Source organism: Ochlerotatus camptorhynchus, unplaced genomic scaffold (genome assembly GCF_037179485.1).
Source record: "Ochlerotatus camptorhynchus isolate MF236.1 unplaced genomic scaffold, CSIRO-AGI_Acam_v1.1 ptg000169l, whole genome shotgun sequence".
Classification (NCBI taxonomy): Eukaryota; Metazoa; Arthropoda; class Insecta; order Diptera; family Culicidae; genus Ochlerotatus; species Ochlerotatus camptorhynchus.
The window spans coordinates 652501-672836 of NW_027040659.1; the positions used below are offsets into that span (position 1 = coordinate 652501).

General features: G+C 38.7%; 1 protein-coding gene across 1 annotated transcript in view; it reads right to left on the reverse strand.

The window, feature by feature from the left end:
• The window catches only part of LOC135701590 (protein tweety-like), a 23064-nt gene extending 8185 nt beyond the window's left edge, over positions 1–14879 (reverse strand). The window contains exons 1-4 of the mRNA XM_065222431.1: positions 14138–14879; positions 2643–3128; positions 2204–2586; positions 1868–2140 (exon numbers count right to left, since the gene is read on the reverse strand). Of these exons, the coding sequence (XP_065078503.1) occupies positions 1868–2140; positions 2204–2586; positions 2643–3128; positions 14138–14296 (1301 nt within the window). The 5' untranslated portion in view covers positions 14297–14879. The remainder of the gene's footprint in view (positions 1–1867; positions 2141–2203; positions 2587–2642; positions 3129–14137) is intronic.
• Positions 14880–20336: the final 5457 nt, after the last annotated feature.

The window sequence follows — 20336 nt, forward strand, 5'->3', positions numbered from 1 at the left end:
TATCGATTTTGCTCCACTAGGTTTAATCTATCAGGTCCAGGTAATTCTCCCAAAATTTGAGCTCATTTGGATGCGAACTCATACTACTCATAACTCATAATACGTACCTAAACACAACGCCCGTGTGAAATGTACCTGTTTATAAGATTGTACTTTAAGTTAATAAGTTCAAGCTGAACATTCGCTTTGATTTTTGATGATGGATTTAATAGTAGTAGATTTAATAGTAGTAGATTAATTAAAAAAAAGTAGTCTACAAAGGCTTGAGCCTCGCGCGCGTATTACGGATAGAGAGGACTGAATATAACATTTGATAAAAAAAAAATGCAATTTTGAAGCTTATTTGAAAGATACCTTGAGTTAGTTGTAAGTTTTCTGGCAAATGTTGGGGGTTCGTGAGCATTCCTGACATTGCTGAAAATTATGATAGCATCAGATTGCGGGGTTGCTAGTGTAATAGGATGTTTTGTTGATTGTCCATTAGCTCTTGATTGCTTGTAATACTTATGAATATTTTAAGTGGACAAAAAGGCGAACTAAGAGGTGGACGCCTGAGCTTTTCCACATTTACATCGCTGTGAAGCAACTGTAAACTCTAGAGGGAATTTATATCTGTAACTGTAACCAGTTCGATTTTGTTTGCAAACCTGGTTAAATTGTCATATTTAATTATCTTAAAGATAAATCGTCCAGCTCAAACCTTTGTAGTCGTAAGAGGTGGACCATCATCATCATCATCATCAGCTCAACATGGTACACGTTTTCGTGAAGACTGGTGTAACTCAATTGGCGACGATGACGTTCGTTTGAGAATTGGCTATTTAATTTACATTTTGACGTAGAACTACGTCTTTGTCGACTATACTGGGGTGCAAATCAAAAAATATGTGTGGTGAAGGAGTGTTAGGTTTTGAACACTTGTAACTTTGTCATTTATAGATGAAATTTAAATCTAAATACGCCAATCGATAGGATATTACATTACAAACCTGTTGAAATAAAAAAAATCCAATTTTTTGTATTTAAACTATTGAAATGTACAAATGATAATTTTATCATTGATTTCATGAAATAAGCCTTTTTCCCAAACCCAGTCATCATAAACGAATACCACTTGAACCTGAAAAGATATAAATCAGCGCTGCTCTCATGCCTCTGCTCATTACCGCTTCGGACGGCGTGGATCACGGCGTGTCCACCACAATGAGGAATGAGGCTTGAAAAAACGTGCATGTAAAACCCATGTCCTGCAGTAAGCAGGACCAAATCAGCGGCTAAATGTGGATCACGGCGTGACCACAATGAGGAAAAGTAATTATGTAAACCCCCTCCCCCTTTCACAACAACCTCTTCCCCTCCCCCCACTCATCAACAACATTGAAATACTTGAAAATTTTAAGATAAAGTATAATATTCAAAAATGCATGAAAAACATCAATTTTGTGTGGTTCTACGTCATACTGCGGTCGTGTCTAGGACACAACCCTTTAATTTTTTTAATTTATTTTTTATATAAATGAAGCGAATTCCTCCATTAAATGACATCACTTCGCTTGGATGTACCCTAATGCACCGAATACCAGACATTAATCCGGGCGTTTAATTTTTTATAACTCAAAATTACATCTACTATGCAACATAATAAATATGTGTGATGATTCTGGACGATATAAAAACCCCATGATAAAATTTACGTGCTATTTTAAGTATGATAAACATTGATAATCATCTTTTATAAATGACCAGATTTGATAACTTAGTGTCCGGATTTTGATGCTTTAAAGTATACTCTCAACTTTCGGTGAGCTTATTATTTATACGATTAATCCACATGAAAAATAGCACGAACACCTTCATAGATACATACCTTTTTCTTATATAAATCCACGTATGCGAGTCGACCCAAACCATCACAGTGAGTAAGATAGCTGCCATGAAGCTAGCAATCAACATAAGTACGAGTCCTAGTAGTCCTCCCTCGCAGAGGCCACGTGTTGCGTTTAGATAGCTATAGTGAACGGCTTTACAGTCTACCAGCGCTGTCAATCCAGTTAAAATACGCTCGCACAACTTGATATCCGCATTAACTGATCCCAGTTTAGGTCCTAAACCAGCGTTCTTGAATAGTACTGGGGATATTCTAAAAAAATACAACATTGTTTGGTTTTACCTACATACCAGTTAATGACATGTGTTAACTTACTTCGAAACGGTGCTCATCGAATTTCGTGCATTGTTAATGGCATTTTGTGATTCACGAAGTCGTTGAGTGAATGGATTTGATCGTGAAACGTCACATTGCGTGTAGTACAAAAGGATATCCGAGGGTAGCTCGTGTGGCGCTTGATGTACAAGGAAGTCCGCTGGATCGTTACATAAATCCCCTACGGCGACCGAAGTAGACAGATAGAGGCCTGACATGAGCCACGAACCGGTCACGGCCAAAAGTCCACAAACACTGAAAAGAATCAATGCACACCGTGAGTGGCGTGCTACGCCAACAAGAAGAACTGCACACAGGACTAGCAATAGTGCTAGTATGGCCACCGTTCCGGGCCATCGAATCAGCTCCCATTGGTCTCCTTTCTGGAATATTTTAATGGGTTTAGAAGCTTGAGAGATTAAATTTTCAATAATTGTACCGAGAGAAAATCCGTTATGGTCAGACCAACCAAAGGTCGACGAATGTCGTTAGCCGCATTTTTCGCATTGGTAACATTACCCTTGGTATATGCAAGCGCTGCTTGCAACTGCAACAGTGCAGTTTGATTGTTCGTTTTTCCATCGAAAATGTCCTCAAGCTCTGTGAGCTGTTGCTGGATTTTCATAGTGAGAGTATTCTCCAAGATGAATGTTTGGTTGCGTACAGACGAGACGGCAGTATCCACTTTACGACCGGCTTGCAACACTTCCAGAAGCCCATTGTGTAAATCATCGTTCCCGTAGAGGCCCAATCCGATGGCTGCACAGCACAGTACAGTGACAATGGAGAGGGTAACTTTGAGACTGGTTATTGAATGTGCCGGCCGGGGCTTACGGTCGCAACATCGCGTCAGGAGGTACAGCAGAAGCCCGAAAAGTGATACTATTAACAATGCGGCTGGTATCGATCCCAGGATACCCAGACTCTAAATAAACGAGAGGAAATTTGCAAGCGACATGAGAAACAGTAGAAAGAGATGGCCATTGAGTAGTTAGATGTAAGAAAAAAACAATCAATTTTATTACGTACGGTAGACATTCGATGAATGAAGCTATAGCTCGTGTTTTGAACACACAGACTCATGCGCACGCGATAGTGTGCACAAAGGGATGAACAAAGTTGCCAGAGAATGATTCGTAATATTAAATTTACTAGAATAATTGTCAATGTATGTAAATCTTGTTCAGTGCAATTATATTTTTCCTGGCTATTGCGTGCCAACTGGAACCTTACACCTGCCGTCAAAAAAAGGTCTACCGCAGAAACATTTTAATACCATACCGATTCTGCAACCGTGTGAACAGCCGTGTGAAAAAACAGCCGTTCGGATTCACCGGGAAGTGGTCATAGAGAACCAACAGATGAAGCATTGGTAGAGATTAACTAGCCAATAGGCTAAAAATCTCTTTAAAGTATAAAAAAAAATATGCTTGGTACTAGCTTTCATCCTCAACGCACATAACCACTCGGCACAACCTGTGGTTTGGAGCTGAAGAATCGTCGCCATCATTGTCGTCGAAGGGTCCCCGCCATGAAGCAGCAAGCTGGAACAGCGAGGAGGAGAAAAAGCTAAGTTGACGGCTAAAATAGTATGATATTTGCCATTCGACTCTTTGCAGCACTCCAGCTCACTCGCAACTCCAGACTAGTGATGCGACAGCAAGAATAATATATTGATACAATATATCTTTCTGTTCCACACTAATCTTATCGAATGAGATGAGGCCCAAGTATTTAACAATTATAATTTTAATAGTCTTGTAAATCATGATTTAGACTTGAAGTATGCTTGAAAGCCTTGATAAACCTTGCAATGTTACTTGGAAGAAGTTTGTCAAAATGAAAGGAGGTGGAAATCAACGATGCCAGATATACCGACTTCTGTACACGAAGTTGTACAAGTTGTCACCCTTTTTTAATTGTATCCAAAAAATATCAAATGAAGTATTTCCTGAAGCTAGAATTAATGCAATAACTAGTTAATATTTGTAACTATTTTTATATCTAATTAGATTAGAAAAATCGTTATTATAATTAAAGTTACAAGGGTTCAAAAAAGATAGTGTCCACCTTTATCGTGTACAAAAGTCTGTATATCTGGTATCGTTGGTGGAAATGAGAGTTTGCCGCATTAAAAAATGTCCTGTCATTTTTTATCCGGATAAACGGTTGATCCGGATTTTGGATTCCTCTCGGATACTTGTATCCGGATATCCGGATAGTCTCAGCACTATTGTTATGGTATTTTTAGTGGTGTGCTAAGTGATTACAGTATTTTTCCCACATGCTTTATATAGATTCTCCGAATTTAATGCCGTTTAACAATGTGATTAAAAGCTCCATATTTTGATTACTAATGAGCAACATTTTAGCTAATTTGGTTAATTTTTATTCAAGAAATAGTGATTTTTAACACTTCCGTGCCAGGCGTTTTTGTTACATCGGATTTTGATGCGATCAGCAATTGGTTCTTGTTTTTATACATATGTGATTAGATTGAATATAAACAGCTGCGCGTCCACCTTCAAAGATGTGGGTATAGTGTTTCGCCAAAACCCATTAATGGGTATAAAAATACCCATTTCCGCTAAAAGTGCCCCTCCTCATTTAATGGGTAAACTATGGTTTACTCATTAATGGGTAAATGGAAGGTCTGTCAATAAATGGGTGTATTTTACCCATTTTATTAAATTTTGTTTACTGTAAAATGGGTAAAAATACAGTTTTTTGACCGTCTCTATGACATCACCCCTACGTAAACTTGATGAGGGTAGCATCAAGTCTACGGTGGCATAGTGGTAGAGCACCCGTCTAGCGTAAGTGTGGATTCAATTCCCACCTGCAGCCAGTGGATTTTTGACGTAGAACTACGTCTTTGTCGACTATACCGGGGTGCAAATCAAAAAATATGTATGGTGAAATAGTGTTAGGTTTTGAACGTCTATAACTTTGTCGTTCATAGATGAAATTAAAATCCAAATATACCAATCGATAGTATATTACTTTACGAATCTGCTGAAATAAATAGCTTTCAAATTTTCCATGAACACTTTTAAAAAATGCGCAAATGATAATTTTATCCCTGTTTTCTGAAATAAACGTATTCCCCAAACCCAGTCATCATAATCGAGTACTATTTGGCTGCACATCGTTCTGTTTGAACCTAAAAAGATATAAAACAGCGCTGTTGTCGTGCTTCTGCTCATTACCGCTTCGGTTGGCGTGGCATTGGGTCCTAAAGCAAGCAGGAGCAAGTCAGCAGTTAATGTGGTGTTTACATCTATACGGAATTACAAGTACTGTGTAAAAAAGTAGCCAGCATAATGTAAGCAGGGCATTAGAGTCTACCAGCATGTGCTAGTTGGCTAGTAATCTAGCACAGATGTAAACACCCCTAGAGGTGGATCACTGCTTGACAACCCGCGATGGGGTCGAAGGAGACTGGGTGCAACTAGATCTAAACGTGGGAATTGTCTGAACAAAACACCCCCCCTCCCCCCCCTCTCCTACACTGACAATCTGAAAGTAAAGAAACTAAAATTAAGTAAAATTAATTCCATTAATGTTTTACCCACTTCTGCTCATAGAGCCAAACATTCAAATTTGAGAAAAAAATCGCTTATGATGATGATTGTGATTTAACAACAATTGACTGTAGAACATATCTGGTACCTCTTCATATGCAATTCGATTAACATCCAAAGTCCATCCTTTTTTACATATTCTGCACAGAAGATACTTTCTGCCCCGCCCCATTCATGAAAAAAACGGCGAGAAATCCTGTTAGAGGCGGAGCTTAGAAAGCATTTTTTGAGCAGAATATGTAAAACAGGATGGACTTCGGATGTTAATCTAATTGCATATAAGAGGTACCTTAACTATGATGCTTACTATAAAAATATTGAACAGGTGGAGAACCTGTATACAAGCTTCTGTTCTGACTTTGAAATTTAATAACTCAATGCCCCCAATTTTCAATTAATGTTGTACTGAGCACCTACTTATTGGAAACCAGACGTTTGATTTGAGAATAAAAGTCACAGAATTCTATTTTGCATCTAAGCTACATAATGATGATGCATGATAATTTTATGTTAGGGTTGTCCTCCAAATTGGAAAACAAAGAGGTGCTTAAGTCCCGTTTGATCGTGTTACCCCTTCCTCCCCTACTTCGCTGACATATGAACCAACATTTTGTTCAATATTGAAAGTACCGTCTTCTGATTCTTCTGATGACTGCCTGTTGTGTTATCATAAAATGCAACCTTCAATCTTCTCTGCTACAGAGACCTAATTTAAAACTAATGGTGGAGCTACTAAAAAAAATTAACGTATTTTTTGGCAATTTTTTTATGGTTTTATCTCACAACATGCATGGACTATACTGGGGTGCTACTCCAAAATTAAATAACAGCTTGTTTAAATATTCATAATATATTACATTCCAGACGCTCGGGTTTGGTGAAGCATTTCCGCTATCACGGTGACATGGAACTTAACTAATTATGTCAAAAGATAGCCCTTATACATCTGAAAAATTTTGCCGAAGACACCTCCTCTCGGATGCATGGGTAGAGCGCTACGATCTTTATCAAAACCCAGAGTGAGCAGGCAACATTGGTGCAGTTGGTACGAAGAATAGGGCTATTCAATCCAGGCTACTATGTCATAGTGCAATTTGCACTGAAAGCAGTCAATTTATCAAATTAGAAAGTTATCGGTTTTTGGAGCAATTAAACACTAATTAGCTTGAATTTCAATCAAAAAGTGGTCTTGAGCAAAGTTATAGTTGATTATATTTGACAAAAGAAAAGATAGCAAGCATTATGCAAAACGGTTAGGACAATTACAACAACAATTTCTTTTGTCCCATAGTATCTCCCTTATAAACTTTAAAGTGCTACTCCAAAATTAAATAACGGCTTGTTTAAATATTCATAATATATTACATTCCAGGAAAAATACTTGAACCAACATTAAATCATAATCGAAACATTGAAATACTTGAAAAATTCAAGATAAAATATAATAGTAAAAAATGCATGACATACCTCAATTTAGCGTAGTTCTACGTCATACTGCGGTCGTGTCTAATACACAACCCTTCAATTTTATTTTCATCATTTTCGCAACATATCTCTGCATCTGTTCGGGACTAAGGTAGAGGAAGATCCTGACGATTATGCCACACTAGTTTGACTCAACATAAGTTATTTACCTTTAAATTATATGATTTTGCTTTTGTTAGAATACACATGTGTCACCCAGTACTTTTGCCCGGTACTGTAGCTTATAGCAAAAATATATTTCGAATTAACAGTTGCCGTGTAAGTGCTAAAAATATTGTTGATTTAAGTTCAGTGAAGTCAATGCGGTTCGTAATGATATCGTTTACAAATGAAACCATTGTACATTCATGAAGCTAATTCAATGTTTGTATGCTGATAAGCAGGCAACGTGCTTCATAAAATGCAAAGGTAAATCATGTCCAACCTAACTGATGGGGAGTATATACTAAAAATGGCCTTTGTACTGATTCTAATTTTTGTTCGTACGTTAGTATGCTGCAAAACATATTTTAGTATTGATCACAACCAGACTTAAATACATTTTGACGAGTTTCCTTACACGGTTTGTTTTTCAAATTTTAAGCACTTAACTTTCAGATTTTAAGCAAATATACTTTCAGACTTTTATTCGGACTTGGAAAGCTTGTTGAGAGATCTCGGACTGTGATTTTTGTAAAAGTGTTTCGAAACAGTTTTGTACAATTCTATCAATTGGAATGGATCCATTTATGCCTTTTTCATACATTGCAATGGTGACCCAAGCCGGAGGCGGCGGGTTCGATTCCCGGTCCGGTCGAGGGAATCTTTCGGGTTGGAAATTTTCTCGACTTCCCTGGGCATAGAGTATCATTGTGCTTGCCACACAATATACAAATTCATGCATTGGTAATTGGCATCGAAAGCTCTCAATTGATAACTGTGGAAGTGCATTTAGAACACTAACTTTAGAGCACGCAATAAGCTAATATGCGCTAAGCAATAAGCTTAAAAATGTCAAAAAGAAGAAGAAGAATGGTGACCACGCAACTTGTAGCGTTTAAAAAGGCCAGTAACATGTATCCATGAATATAGCACTGATTATAAAAATAAAAGTCTCATTATTTTCATTAATTACATTTGGTATATTACATGTAAATTTGTCTGACGTGTCACTGTTGTCATCAAATAAAATAATATGTTAAAATACATACTCGAAAAGATAATCAAATACATTGGTAGTCTTTTTGGCCACAGAGGCGCGTTCATCGGTTTGCCAGCTAAGCAAAAGGATGGATCATTTTGTTAATATAATATATTTGGCAACAGGCAGCAAATTAATGTTAACAAACAAACATTGCATATGTGTGCGTTCTGTCGATAGAAAGCTCATAGAAGCGCGGACGCTGCTTAGATTGCTTAGATGCCGAGAATAGCTTGACTTAACTGTTATTCTAGACTAGGCTCTTATGTTTCTGAACGCCAGATAAACAGTGTTTTCATCGTTTTAGGGTCCTACAGACTATAGCAAAAGCACGTGATAAATCTTATTTACTTTATGAGTAACACTTTGCGCCAAATACTGTATATGTGTTTGTTCTAGTCTACGTCGGTTGACGAAATAAATTAATCTTAAATCTGAAATCTGAATTGGATTTTTTTTCTAGGAAATTCAACCATATTTCAAGAGCCACATGTGAAAAGGGCATACAAGCTTTTTGTAAACAAACCTTTGTAGGCCCGCTTCTCTCCAACCGATGGTTGCCCACGCAAACTAATAACATCATCGGGAAGGGAAAAGCTTCTCCTATCAGGTGATATTGATGGTTTGCGTTGGTGTCATATGGGTGGCGAGAAAAGGGCATAAGAAGGTTTGTTTACAAAAAGCTTGTATGCCCTTTTCACATGTTGTTCTTGATTTGACAATATTATAGTCAGGGTGACATTGAGCCAAAAATGAAAAATGTTTATTGATGCAAATATCTTTAATATACAGAAAATTATGGTGTATAGAAGCCATGTTTCTTCAACTCCTGGAGTATAGTGTATAAAACATTAACGTGTTGTTTTATTTAAATAGTGTTGTGATGTTAAACGTTAAATACTATGAAAAAAAATGTTGTCAAAAAATAACACACTTGTACGTGCATAGACGTGGGTGACACAGTCATTATTTCAGGATATTTAAACCAGTGACTATTGCGATTGGGCCATTATTTGTATAATTTTAATAAAATTAGATTTTAATTTGAATCAACCATCTCTATGACAGTCGTAAATATATTATTGATGAATATATTCATATGCTTCAAACTGATTTCTTTGCTAAAATGTGACTATAATAAGGTAGGAAACGTTTTTTTTTTACCCAATGTTACCTCCACTGACGGTATATAAAACATGGTTCAGTTAGAATCTAGACGCAGAATTTATTTTATGGCAGCGCCCTTAGTGGCTGGTTTAGGAATGTTTTTATCGTATCCAAAAATATCGTTGAGCTCAGAAAACGGGATCTGCATTGTTCAGCTCGAATTGTGTTCTCTTCCAGACTAGTCATTCAGAATCCTATATTTGTGTGCTGCATTTTTCGAGTTTACAGACTTAAGGTGAAAGTTGATATAATCCACGAATGGCCGCTATTATGGTTATTTGGCCATGCCACTTTAAATTTTGGATGGCTCTAATCTCAGAAACTATAAAGATTTCGTGCAGTCCTCCTTAGTAAAACATTAACATGTTCTGTTTTCTGTTCTGCATGTTTACGTTTTTTTAACTTTTGTTTAGAGATTTTTAGCCGTAGGCTTGCATGTTTACGTGAAATTTTTAGATATTTCCGTAAGAAACGTAAGAAAATTTCTAATAAATACGTAGTGGCTTAGTGGCATTTTACGATCTTGGACTTAGAGATTAATCGTCTCCAGTTCACTGGTGATTGATGATTATCATTTTTGTATCACAGTTTGTTCTATTTCTGATGAAATTTTAACCATACCAACAGTAGGAAATATCCAATTTAAGAAAAGTTCCACCAGTTGAACTCTCTTTTCGTGGCACTCACAAGATTTCAGAATGATAGGTTACGCCACCACACATGAAGCACAACATTTAGAAATTAATTAGGAAACAGAATTTGATATTCTTAGGAGATTTTTTCTTCTTATAAACATGAGCAGCTCTTTCGAATTTAACTATTCTTGTTAGTTTTGACACTGCGAGTGGAATTGTAAAATATGAAAATGATGTATCCAAAGTATGTAGAGAATCAAAAATTAGACCTGTGCGCCGATCCCAGTTTTGCCGGAGGCGGCGTGATGTTATTTTCCGTCAGCGGCGGCGGCGTGGTGGCGTTACGCCGTTTGCATTTGGTGGTGGCGGCATGGACCGGCATGGACTGGACTGAGATTTTTTTTCAATTCAGCCAAAATTGTTAGTATTGTAGAAGTTCAGCATGCTATTCAGAACGGCAGTGTGATTTAGGAACTTGCTGGAAGTTTTGGGAAATTTTTACCCAGATCTTAATAAAAATCGTAGAAAAGGATCAAGGTCACTCTTGAAGTTTGGAGGTGATCTAATATCTTGATAGAATTGAGAGAAACTGTAAAAAAAATGGAACTTGTAGAAGATAAGAAAATTTTCAGGAAGTTTAGTTAAGGAAGCTTTGTAGACATTCAAGGATCATTAGAGCCATTTTTCAGCACTCGTGATTATTTTTTTGATGGCAGATGACACCTTCGCTTAATTGTATTGTATAGTCAACTCTATTTTTCATTCGATTTGTTTTCCGTCGATCTTGTTTTCCGTACTGAGTACCAATGCTATCGACGCCAGGTAGGTAGCTCTCACATCTGGGCCCTGCCTATCTACCCATTAACTCATAGGGACCAACGGCTTTACTTCCCTTCCCCCTGATCAGAAATGGTATGCCTCAGAAAATCCCGACGGCACCGTCTGGGATTAAACCCAGGCCTTTTATAGCGATAGACAGTCACGCTTTAGGAGTACACCATCGGCGCCGCAATGTTCATTCGGTTCTGCCTAGTAATGTAAACTATAAAAAAATGGCAATAAATATTACCGACGAGGCAAAATTTTGACTGATCACCGGCGGCGGCAGCGTGGCGCGGTGGCGCACAAGTTTATAGAAAATTATATTATTTTAGGAGATTTTTTCTTGAGCAGTTCTTTGGAGTTTTATTGTTCTCGTTTTTTTTTGAACCGACATAAAATTTGGAAACGTTTGAATGTATTTATAAAATATGATGGATTAGAGATTAGTAATTATATTGTGCAAATCACACCAATCACATTATTTAAAAGTGTGATGTGCATGTCTTCGTGTAATCGTTTAAGTGACTTGGGTGCACTTATTCCTTATGATGCAAACAACAATTGCTCTAAGGATCTCAAGACAATTTGACATACATGTGCACTTTTATCACACTTTTTTTTTCATTTTTAGAGCAAACCAATTTTCGATGCAACCTCATAGGGTATAGTGCGGCAACATGGACCATGGGTCAGATAGGTCATCTACTTGATTTAATTATATTTTTGTTTGTCAACATCAACGAGCTCAATGTAGCCCCAATGCTGGTTTGAAAAAGCAAACCATCATTAGCGTTGCATTGAACCTATTGATATTGACAAACAAATAAATTATTGCACTAGCTAACCCATCTTGCCCCGTGACCCATCTTGTCCCATATTACCCCATAATTGTAGATTTTTTTATATTTTTGAATATCAATTTCTCAACAATGACAACATGCAAACTAATTACCTAGCTGTTATAGCTATTCCAGGAGCCTGTAGCATAAAGCATTTTACAAGAACTTGTAACTTGCAAATCAAAGTATATCAAATGGGAATTACAAGCTACAAAGTCCTTGTAATTTTGGTCTTTTACCCCACCCATGTGGAATAGCTAGTTTGCGTGGGTGTGCTGTGAGTCGTGAGAAATGGACGCCTAGAGAAATTGTTTAAGCTTCGAGATAGGCCCAGGTTGCTACTGAATTGTTCACTAATCCATGCTTATGTGATGGAATTAGGTTCATTTGAGCCTCACCTCATTTTTCGTATTCTCGCGTTTAATTATGTATTTATTAGATATTTTTTATAAATCTTAATCAAAATAAATCGCTTTAAACCTAAAAAGTATAAATTTGCAGAGACGAACCAGCCAATGGCTAAAAGGCTCTTTAATAAAGAAACCTAACCTAACCTAAACAGCCGAAAACGAACCATTTCAATTTAGGCTTGAAATGTGTTCGGGCTATCATATAATGGGTATTTAGTAAAGGTTTGATGATAATATTTCTACGACTATATATCACATCAGTTAGCTTCCCTAATTGTATTCGGACTAAAAAATCTTCTTGTGAAGGTCTTATACAAAAATATTTACTCTGGAAAAATGTTCTTGTTCGCTACAGTTCGTTGTAAGTACTATCATTACATTTCTCGTAAGACAAGCAGCGCCGGTGGTGTAGTGGTAAGCGTGATTGCCTCTCACCCTGGGTTCAATCCCAGTCGGCGCCGCCGGGATTTTTTGAGCCATAAAATCTCTGATCGCACCCTTTCTTCGGAAAGGAAGTAAAGCCGTTGGTCCCCGGTCCATGAGTTGATGGGTCGATAGGTAGGGTCCAGTTTTGGGAGCTGCCTCCCTGGCGTCAGTAGCATTGGTACTCAGTACGGAAAACAAGGTCGACGAAAAACAAATCAAGGAAAAAAAAGTTGATTGCTGAATCTCGCGAATTTTTGCCGAGATTTGTACAGCCAATCTCTCGAAAATATTTATTGCCGAGATCTCAGCAAAACTAACGTTTGGTTGCTGAGTCTTGGAAAATGTTTCACTAAGGCTCTGAACCATTTGGTGGATTATTTTAACTTTTGGTTAAAATTTGACAGATGGAAAGTTATCGATTAACCCTGCTATCCGAGCGTGATAACTTCTGATAGACAAGAAGTTAAAGTTTGACAACCTTGGCTAAGTTCTTCTCGAAAACCGGTCGATCGACAGCACAGGGATTTTCGAACATAGAAAATAAATTTCGAAATGTCACTTTTAACTAAGAGTTGAATTTAATTCGGCAAATGGTTCACAGCCTAAATCTCAGCAAACAAACGCAATGTTTGCTGAGATCTCAGTAAAATAAGTTGCCGAGCACTTGGCTGTGCTAATCTCGGCAAAATATTGCCGAGATGGGGAAAACGAAATTAAGTGTGTAATAAATCCATATTTTCCTTTTTTTTTCATTGTTTTGTTTTCCGGTGATCTTTTTTTCCGTGCTGAGCACCAATGCTATCGACGCCAGGAAGGCAGCTCCCACACCTGGACCCTACCTATAGACCCATAAACTCATGAACCGGGGACCAACGGCTTTACTTACCTTCCGAAGGAAGGTGTGATCAGAGATGTTATGCCTCAGAACATCCCGGCGGCGCCAACTGGGATTGAACCCAGGCCTGCTGGGGTGAGAGGTAATCACGCTTACCACTACACCACCGGCACCACTATGTGTTTACATTTGATGTACATGTTATTTGTTTTGCGTGGTACTTAGCTGAAACATCGATTTGTTTGAACGTCAATGTTATTAAAGATCTGTTAAGAATAAATATTGGAATATTTATACACCATTCGCCTTTCTGATCAATTACCTGCACACACTTGGGCCGTGTAAGAAATTAAAATAAACACTCAAACTAACATTTGATTTTCTCAAGGAATACTCCTTCAACGCTATGGGATCATTGACATATCATATCTTGATGTTCTTATTCTCTTGGCAACTTTGTTCTCTTTTAACCGATAAGTAATAAAGTATAATTAGATGAGCTTCGTATCTGTACATGCTAATATACAACCACAAAGGAGACGAAAACATACCTCCAAGTAGACTTCATTTGATGGTCGAAAAGTATTGTTAATCCGGTGAAAAGTAATGTTGTAATGAGGTAATGCATGTAGAAGCTTGGCGATCAGCGGCACCTTGTATTGATCGTCATCTTCGGGATATCCCATTATAGGTGGAGTGGAGCCCTGCATGGCACTAGTGGAACCGCACACGCACACACACTAAATAACACTCGGCTCCTTGCCGCTGATGGATGATTCAACTTTGCACACTCCGATTATCCTGTGTTTAATAATGCAAACTGGGCTCTTGAGGTATAACACTTTTGCCTTAATACTTCACATTTTTATCTCTCCTGCAGTAGGAGATTCCAATCGGCCAAAATCTCCGTTCTTCCAACAATCATCAATACTTTTGCTATAAAGGGGAAAGTAAAGAACAAGGACGTCACGGCCAGGATCAGGGCCAGGACGTGTGGTGACGAAGAGGAAAAAGTCTCATTCGCCTGGGAAGAGCGCCCACTCGATTTAAATCATCTTTCACTTGATTTTTTCGTCGCGTTGTATGCTTCAAACTCGGTTAATGGCCCTTCCAGCACTAATTAAGTCCGTACTCCATGTTTCTAACACTTGGTGCACGATTACATACTTTTTGTGCTATTAATTAGGACGCTGTAAGTGGGCTGGAAGGCTAAATTTTCCACTTTTTCTTTCACAAAAATGAAGAGGAAAACATATTTGCTGCTCTCGGTCACACCCTTGTTTTCGTTCTTGATCCTGGCAGCATACTACGGAGCATATCGAAGCGAATGAAAAGAGCAGCATAAAGAACAGCCATGAGCGGGAACGAGAGATGTCCTCTATGCTGAGCATGAAGAGTAAAAGATTGTCTGCGTTCTCTCGCTACTATGATTCTATGCTCACTTTCTTCAGTGGGTCATACGAACTGCATCTGTGTTCCTTGTGTCAAATGTCATCCTGTGTGCTCTCTACTGTTTCACTGGTGTTTATGTTAGTCACACCGCTCACTTCTCACTTATCGTAGCATACAACGTCGAGACAACCTTATTCAAATATACCTCCATAGTTATGCTATCATATAAACTTACGGTCGTTTGCCCTATAGTTGATTCAAACGTATGAACGCCATTTGCATGGATATGTACTGGAAACTTTGGGAAAGTTGGATTTTCACTTTACAGATTTTTAAGCAGTTTTATTATTTTCAGAGAGAGAAAGAACTTCAGAGCAGTTTTAATAATTAAGTATTGGAAGTTGCGAGAAATTTCAGGAAATTTTCGGGGTCTTCAGAGACGTTATTAATATCAGGAAAATTGTTGGAACGTTAGAGAAGCTCCGATAAATTATTGAAAATTCTTGAAACCGTCTATTCTAGAGAAGTTCCGATTAATTATTGAAAATTCTTGAAACCAGTATAGAAAACTTCATGCAATTTGCGGGAAGGATTGATCAAAGAACTTAAAGGAGTGCAATTAACTTCAGAAAAACTACGGGAGCTTTTAAAAAGTTTTGAGTAATTCAGGGAACTCTAGAGAACTTTATTGAAATTCAGAGTTCGTTAGGGTACTTCAGGTTTTCGGGTTAGTTTAAACACATCGAAGCTTAATTAGGGTTTTTAATGTTATTTCCGTCCTACTAAGCACAACCCGCACTTCACCTCTCTTTTCTGAACGTGTTTGAGCGAAATATGGAATATTTCTGTTAAAGATGACTTCTAAATTTATTCACCTTTCATACGTACCGTTGGATTTGATAAAGAGTCACAAATTGTTGAGATATTGTTTAAAATCTAATACTGCTTCTTGATTCTAAATTCGTTCTACGAGTTTCAATTCCGTCCTAACGCATTGAAACACCATTAGATTCACCGTCCTACGGATAAACTGAGAAAAAGGGGTTTCGCCAGGAGCGCTTCTTTTGTTTTGAGAACAATGAGCGTAAATATTCATACAATGCGGATTAACAGGATTTATTTTGTAGCAAATGAACTAACGCATCGGAACAAACCTTTTATTGATTTCTGCACGGTGAAATCATTTATATTATTGATCTTTTCTGATCGATAGAACGGAAATGGGCGATTACGACGAAGTAGCGCTCTACCCTATTTTGTTTCGGTTTTCAGTCTTCAAGAAAAAGTCTTGAATACAGATTTTGCATAGATGTTCAGGAATACAAGGTTTTAAAAACTATGGATAGTTTATGACAAAATTTACTCACTAGACTATGACGAAAGTCATTAAGTTGCGCCTTCTTAAATACACATTATATAACGCTATCTACAAATCCTTCTCATATGAATGGTTCCCGTCTTCAGCAATGTTTTTCGGAAGGACAAGACCTATCCTAAGATAAAGAGTTTAGTTTGAAATTCACTCACCAGGCAGGGCGTGTGACGTTCATTTTGAATTGTTTACCCTAATTTAACATCTTGACTAGGTAGAGGGCTACCATCTTGGAAAAAGTTTCTCAGATGAACAAGGGTAATAAATTTAGCTCAGAATTAATTCATAAATAAAACATTCAATATGATAAGTTATCACGTAGAACGATAGAGTCCTCACAGCCTGAGTGGTACGGACTCAATCAGGTTCAATTTTCGTGATCAATTTAAAATTTCTTACCTTTGTTTACATCCTCTCTCACCGTTCGCGCCTTTTTTCAGATCAAAAATAAAAACTTGCTCGTGAATCGAGCATTATTTGTTTACATTTGTTTGATCGAGATAATATTTTGTAAAAACCGGAACCAGTTTTAAAATGGACTGATTAACCACTAACGAGACCGTTAGAAAATAAATTAAAACAGTCGAATATGCTTGTATCGCTTCCCCTCAGATCCGTTTAATTTGATGTTTTACACACTTAGAAAAAATCATATAAATTTAAGTGCTCTGAGAGTGACATATACGAGCGTCAATTTTGACATAAATTTGAGTCATAACAGACGCGAAATATAGTCCAATCAAACGTTCTTTTCGTCGAGTAACGAACTTTTCAGTCTCTGAGCACTTAATTTTACATGACATATTTGTTTACGTCTCATCGTTTATGTCAAAGATGATTCCGTCACGTGTAAAATTAGTTATTTCTAAGTGTGTAGGTTTATTAGCTGAGGATGTTTACTAGCATTGATGTATGTTGCAACATTGTTGACATAGGAATACGTCTTTAATTTCTATACTGGGGGTCACATTAAAAAAAAAATCCAAATTCAGACATGTAACGAAAAATCCCAAACACGGACGTAACGATAGAGCGCAAATCGAACACACGACACATTGCGCATGCTCACATGAGCGAGCTCACCGCTCGGTTGACCGCTCACTATTTCACAAATGAGTGGAAGGGAGGAGAAAAGCAGCGGTAATAAAAACGCTTGCCAAATCGTTTTCTTCGTCAATTAATTTGAGCAACGGACGGATAAGCGTCGGACACGACGTATGAGTGGAACAGCACGCATTGCACCAATAAGAATACGACGACGAATGCACGGACGGGAAAGGCTTCCCGCAATAGGCAGCATGACTGGGCCACCATCATCCATTCGGCATCGACTTGCACTTGTGTGAAAGAGTCAAGTAGTGCTAGTTGTTCTTTCACAACAATCCTCAAAATGCAATGCTGGTCGAAACACTTTTGACTTAAATGATCTATATTTCTTGAATTTCTGTGGTTTACATGTATAACTTATCAAGTGACACAGATGCGTCTTTTCAACTTTAGTTCCTGTGAAATTTCAATTATTATTAATTACAGTTCCTAGTCCTATCAGGCCTGTTTTAGAGAATGACCACCTTGGTGGGATTGGTTTGTTTGAAAATTTGAAAAAGGAGACTACTTATAACTACTATTTACAACTACAACTAACCTACAACTACTATGTACACCTAACCTACTATATACAAATTGCTTATCAAAGCATGTTCTGATAAATTACATTTTTGTGCAAATTTAATCTTAATTTCGTTAATTTTGGAATCTATTTTGGCAATGCCTGCCTCTTCATGTAAATTTGTTATTCTAGTGTCGAAAGGACGATCAAGAACCATCCTCAGCACTCTATTCTGAGCGACCTGGATTTTGTTCCTGTGAGTCTGTGCACATGATTCCCACACCGGAGCTGCGTAGAGGATCGCAGGTGCTATGATTTGTTTGTAGACGGCCAGTTTGTTCATCCTTGAGAGGCGGGATCTGCGGCAAATCAGCGGAAACAGACACCTAACCAAGGTAGAACACTTGACTACAGTTTTCTCTACATGCGAACGGAAGAGGAGCTTTTCATCGAACAACATCCCGAGATAGGTAACTTCGGTAGACCACTCAACCCTTGTGCCATCCATGATTACAGTACAAGATGGAGCCGGTTTTAGTTTGGGCGATTGCCGATGGAGGAACATGATCGCTTGTGTTTTGGAGGGATTGATTTTAATTTTCCACGTGGTGGCATAATCAGCAAAGGCGTTAAGGCATCGTTGAAGTTTGTTCGTTATTTCGCGAGGCATCCTTCCTTTGACGGCTATTGCGGTATCATCTGCGAACAGGAAAAACACGCAACCGTCACCGAGGGGAGGAATGTCGGAAGTGTAAATGCTGTAAAGCAAGGGGCCCAGCAGACTACCTTGCGGGACTCCTGCTGGGATCGAAAACGTGTCTGAGAGACAACCATTCAACGATACCTTAAACGACCTTTGCTGGAGGTAGTTACGGGTGATTTTAATAAGATGTAAAGGAAAGTTGAAGTTACAAAGCTTGTACACAAGTCCATCATGCCAAACATTGTCAAACGCCTTTTCAACGTCTAACAAGGCCATGGCTGTGGACTTGGATACAGCTTTGTTACTTCGGATGTTATTCATCACCCGTACTTGCTGATGATTGGTGGAGTGCCCCTTTCTGAATCCAAACTGTTCCGGAAGGAGAATGTTGCTTTCCTCGACAAACTTGAGCAAACGATTGAGAATGAGTTTCTCGAACAATTTGCTCAGCGCTGAAAGGAGGCTGATAGGTCTGTAGCTTGAAGACAATGTTGGATCCTTACCGGGTTTGCGGATCGGTATGATTTTTGCTACTTTCCAGATGCTTGGAAAGTAGTGTAGTTCCAAACATCTGTTGAAGATAGCGGTTAGAAGAGACTGCACTTTCATGCTGAGTCTCTTCAAGATCAAGTTGAATATACCGTCAAACCCGGGAGCCTTCATGTTCTTGGTGCATTTCAGCGCTGAGCAAATTTGTTGTACTGTAATCATATCCGCCGGAGGCACGACACAAGGGGAGGTATCTAGGTTTTGAACGCATTGCGCAACCTGATCATCGAGCGGACTTTGGATAGTCGAGCCAAGCAAATGCGATGAAGCGACATGCTTGCCGATCGCATTTGCTTTCTCCTGTGGGGTAATTAAAAGCCGATCGTCATCATTTTCGACTTTGAGAGGTGGAACGGGTTTGGGATGATTTTTCAGGACCTTGGCTACCTTCCAGAATGGTCTGGAGCGGTCATCCAGATTCTGGACAACACGCCCGAAACTTTCATTTCGGAGTGAGTCCATTCTGGAAGCAATCTGCCTATTCAGATCGGCCATTTCACGTTTTTTGCCCAGATCTCCAGTCCTCTGAAACTGGCGTCTACGAACATTTCTCAACCGAATCAGTAATTGGGTGTGGGAATCAATAGCAACAAACTTACCCCTCACAGGGACTTGTCGAACGTATGCCTCGTCAGCCATGGATATGGCCTGTTGGAGCCCTTCCAACGTCCGGTCGATGTCATCTACGGTGTTGAGTAGTGGATTTTCATCGATGTTGCTGTCCACCATTCGTCCGTACTGCACCCAGTTGACATGGTGGTAGTCTTTACGCAGGCAGCTTCTAGCAGGAACCACATTGACACCGACTTCAGTCACCACCGGTTGGTGGTCGGAGCTGAGATCGTTGTGCGCCTCCGGCTTGGATAGTCCGATGTTTGACAGGAAAAAGTCCAGCGTGGAGGGATTTCCCACCGGAGAGATGAAAGTTGGTTCGTCCGGAAATTGTACAGTGTACAGACCATGTTGTGCGCGGTCGAACAATAGACATCCGTTCCGGTTCCTCTGATAGTTCCTCCAAGCTTCATGGCGGGCGTTCAGGTCGCCCCCAACGATGAATCGGGAGCTAGTACGGGTGATGGCGGTCAGGTCCTTCTTGAATTGGATTCCTAATCCGTTGCTTGCGGT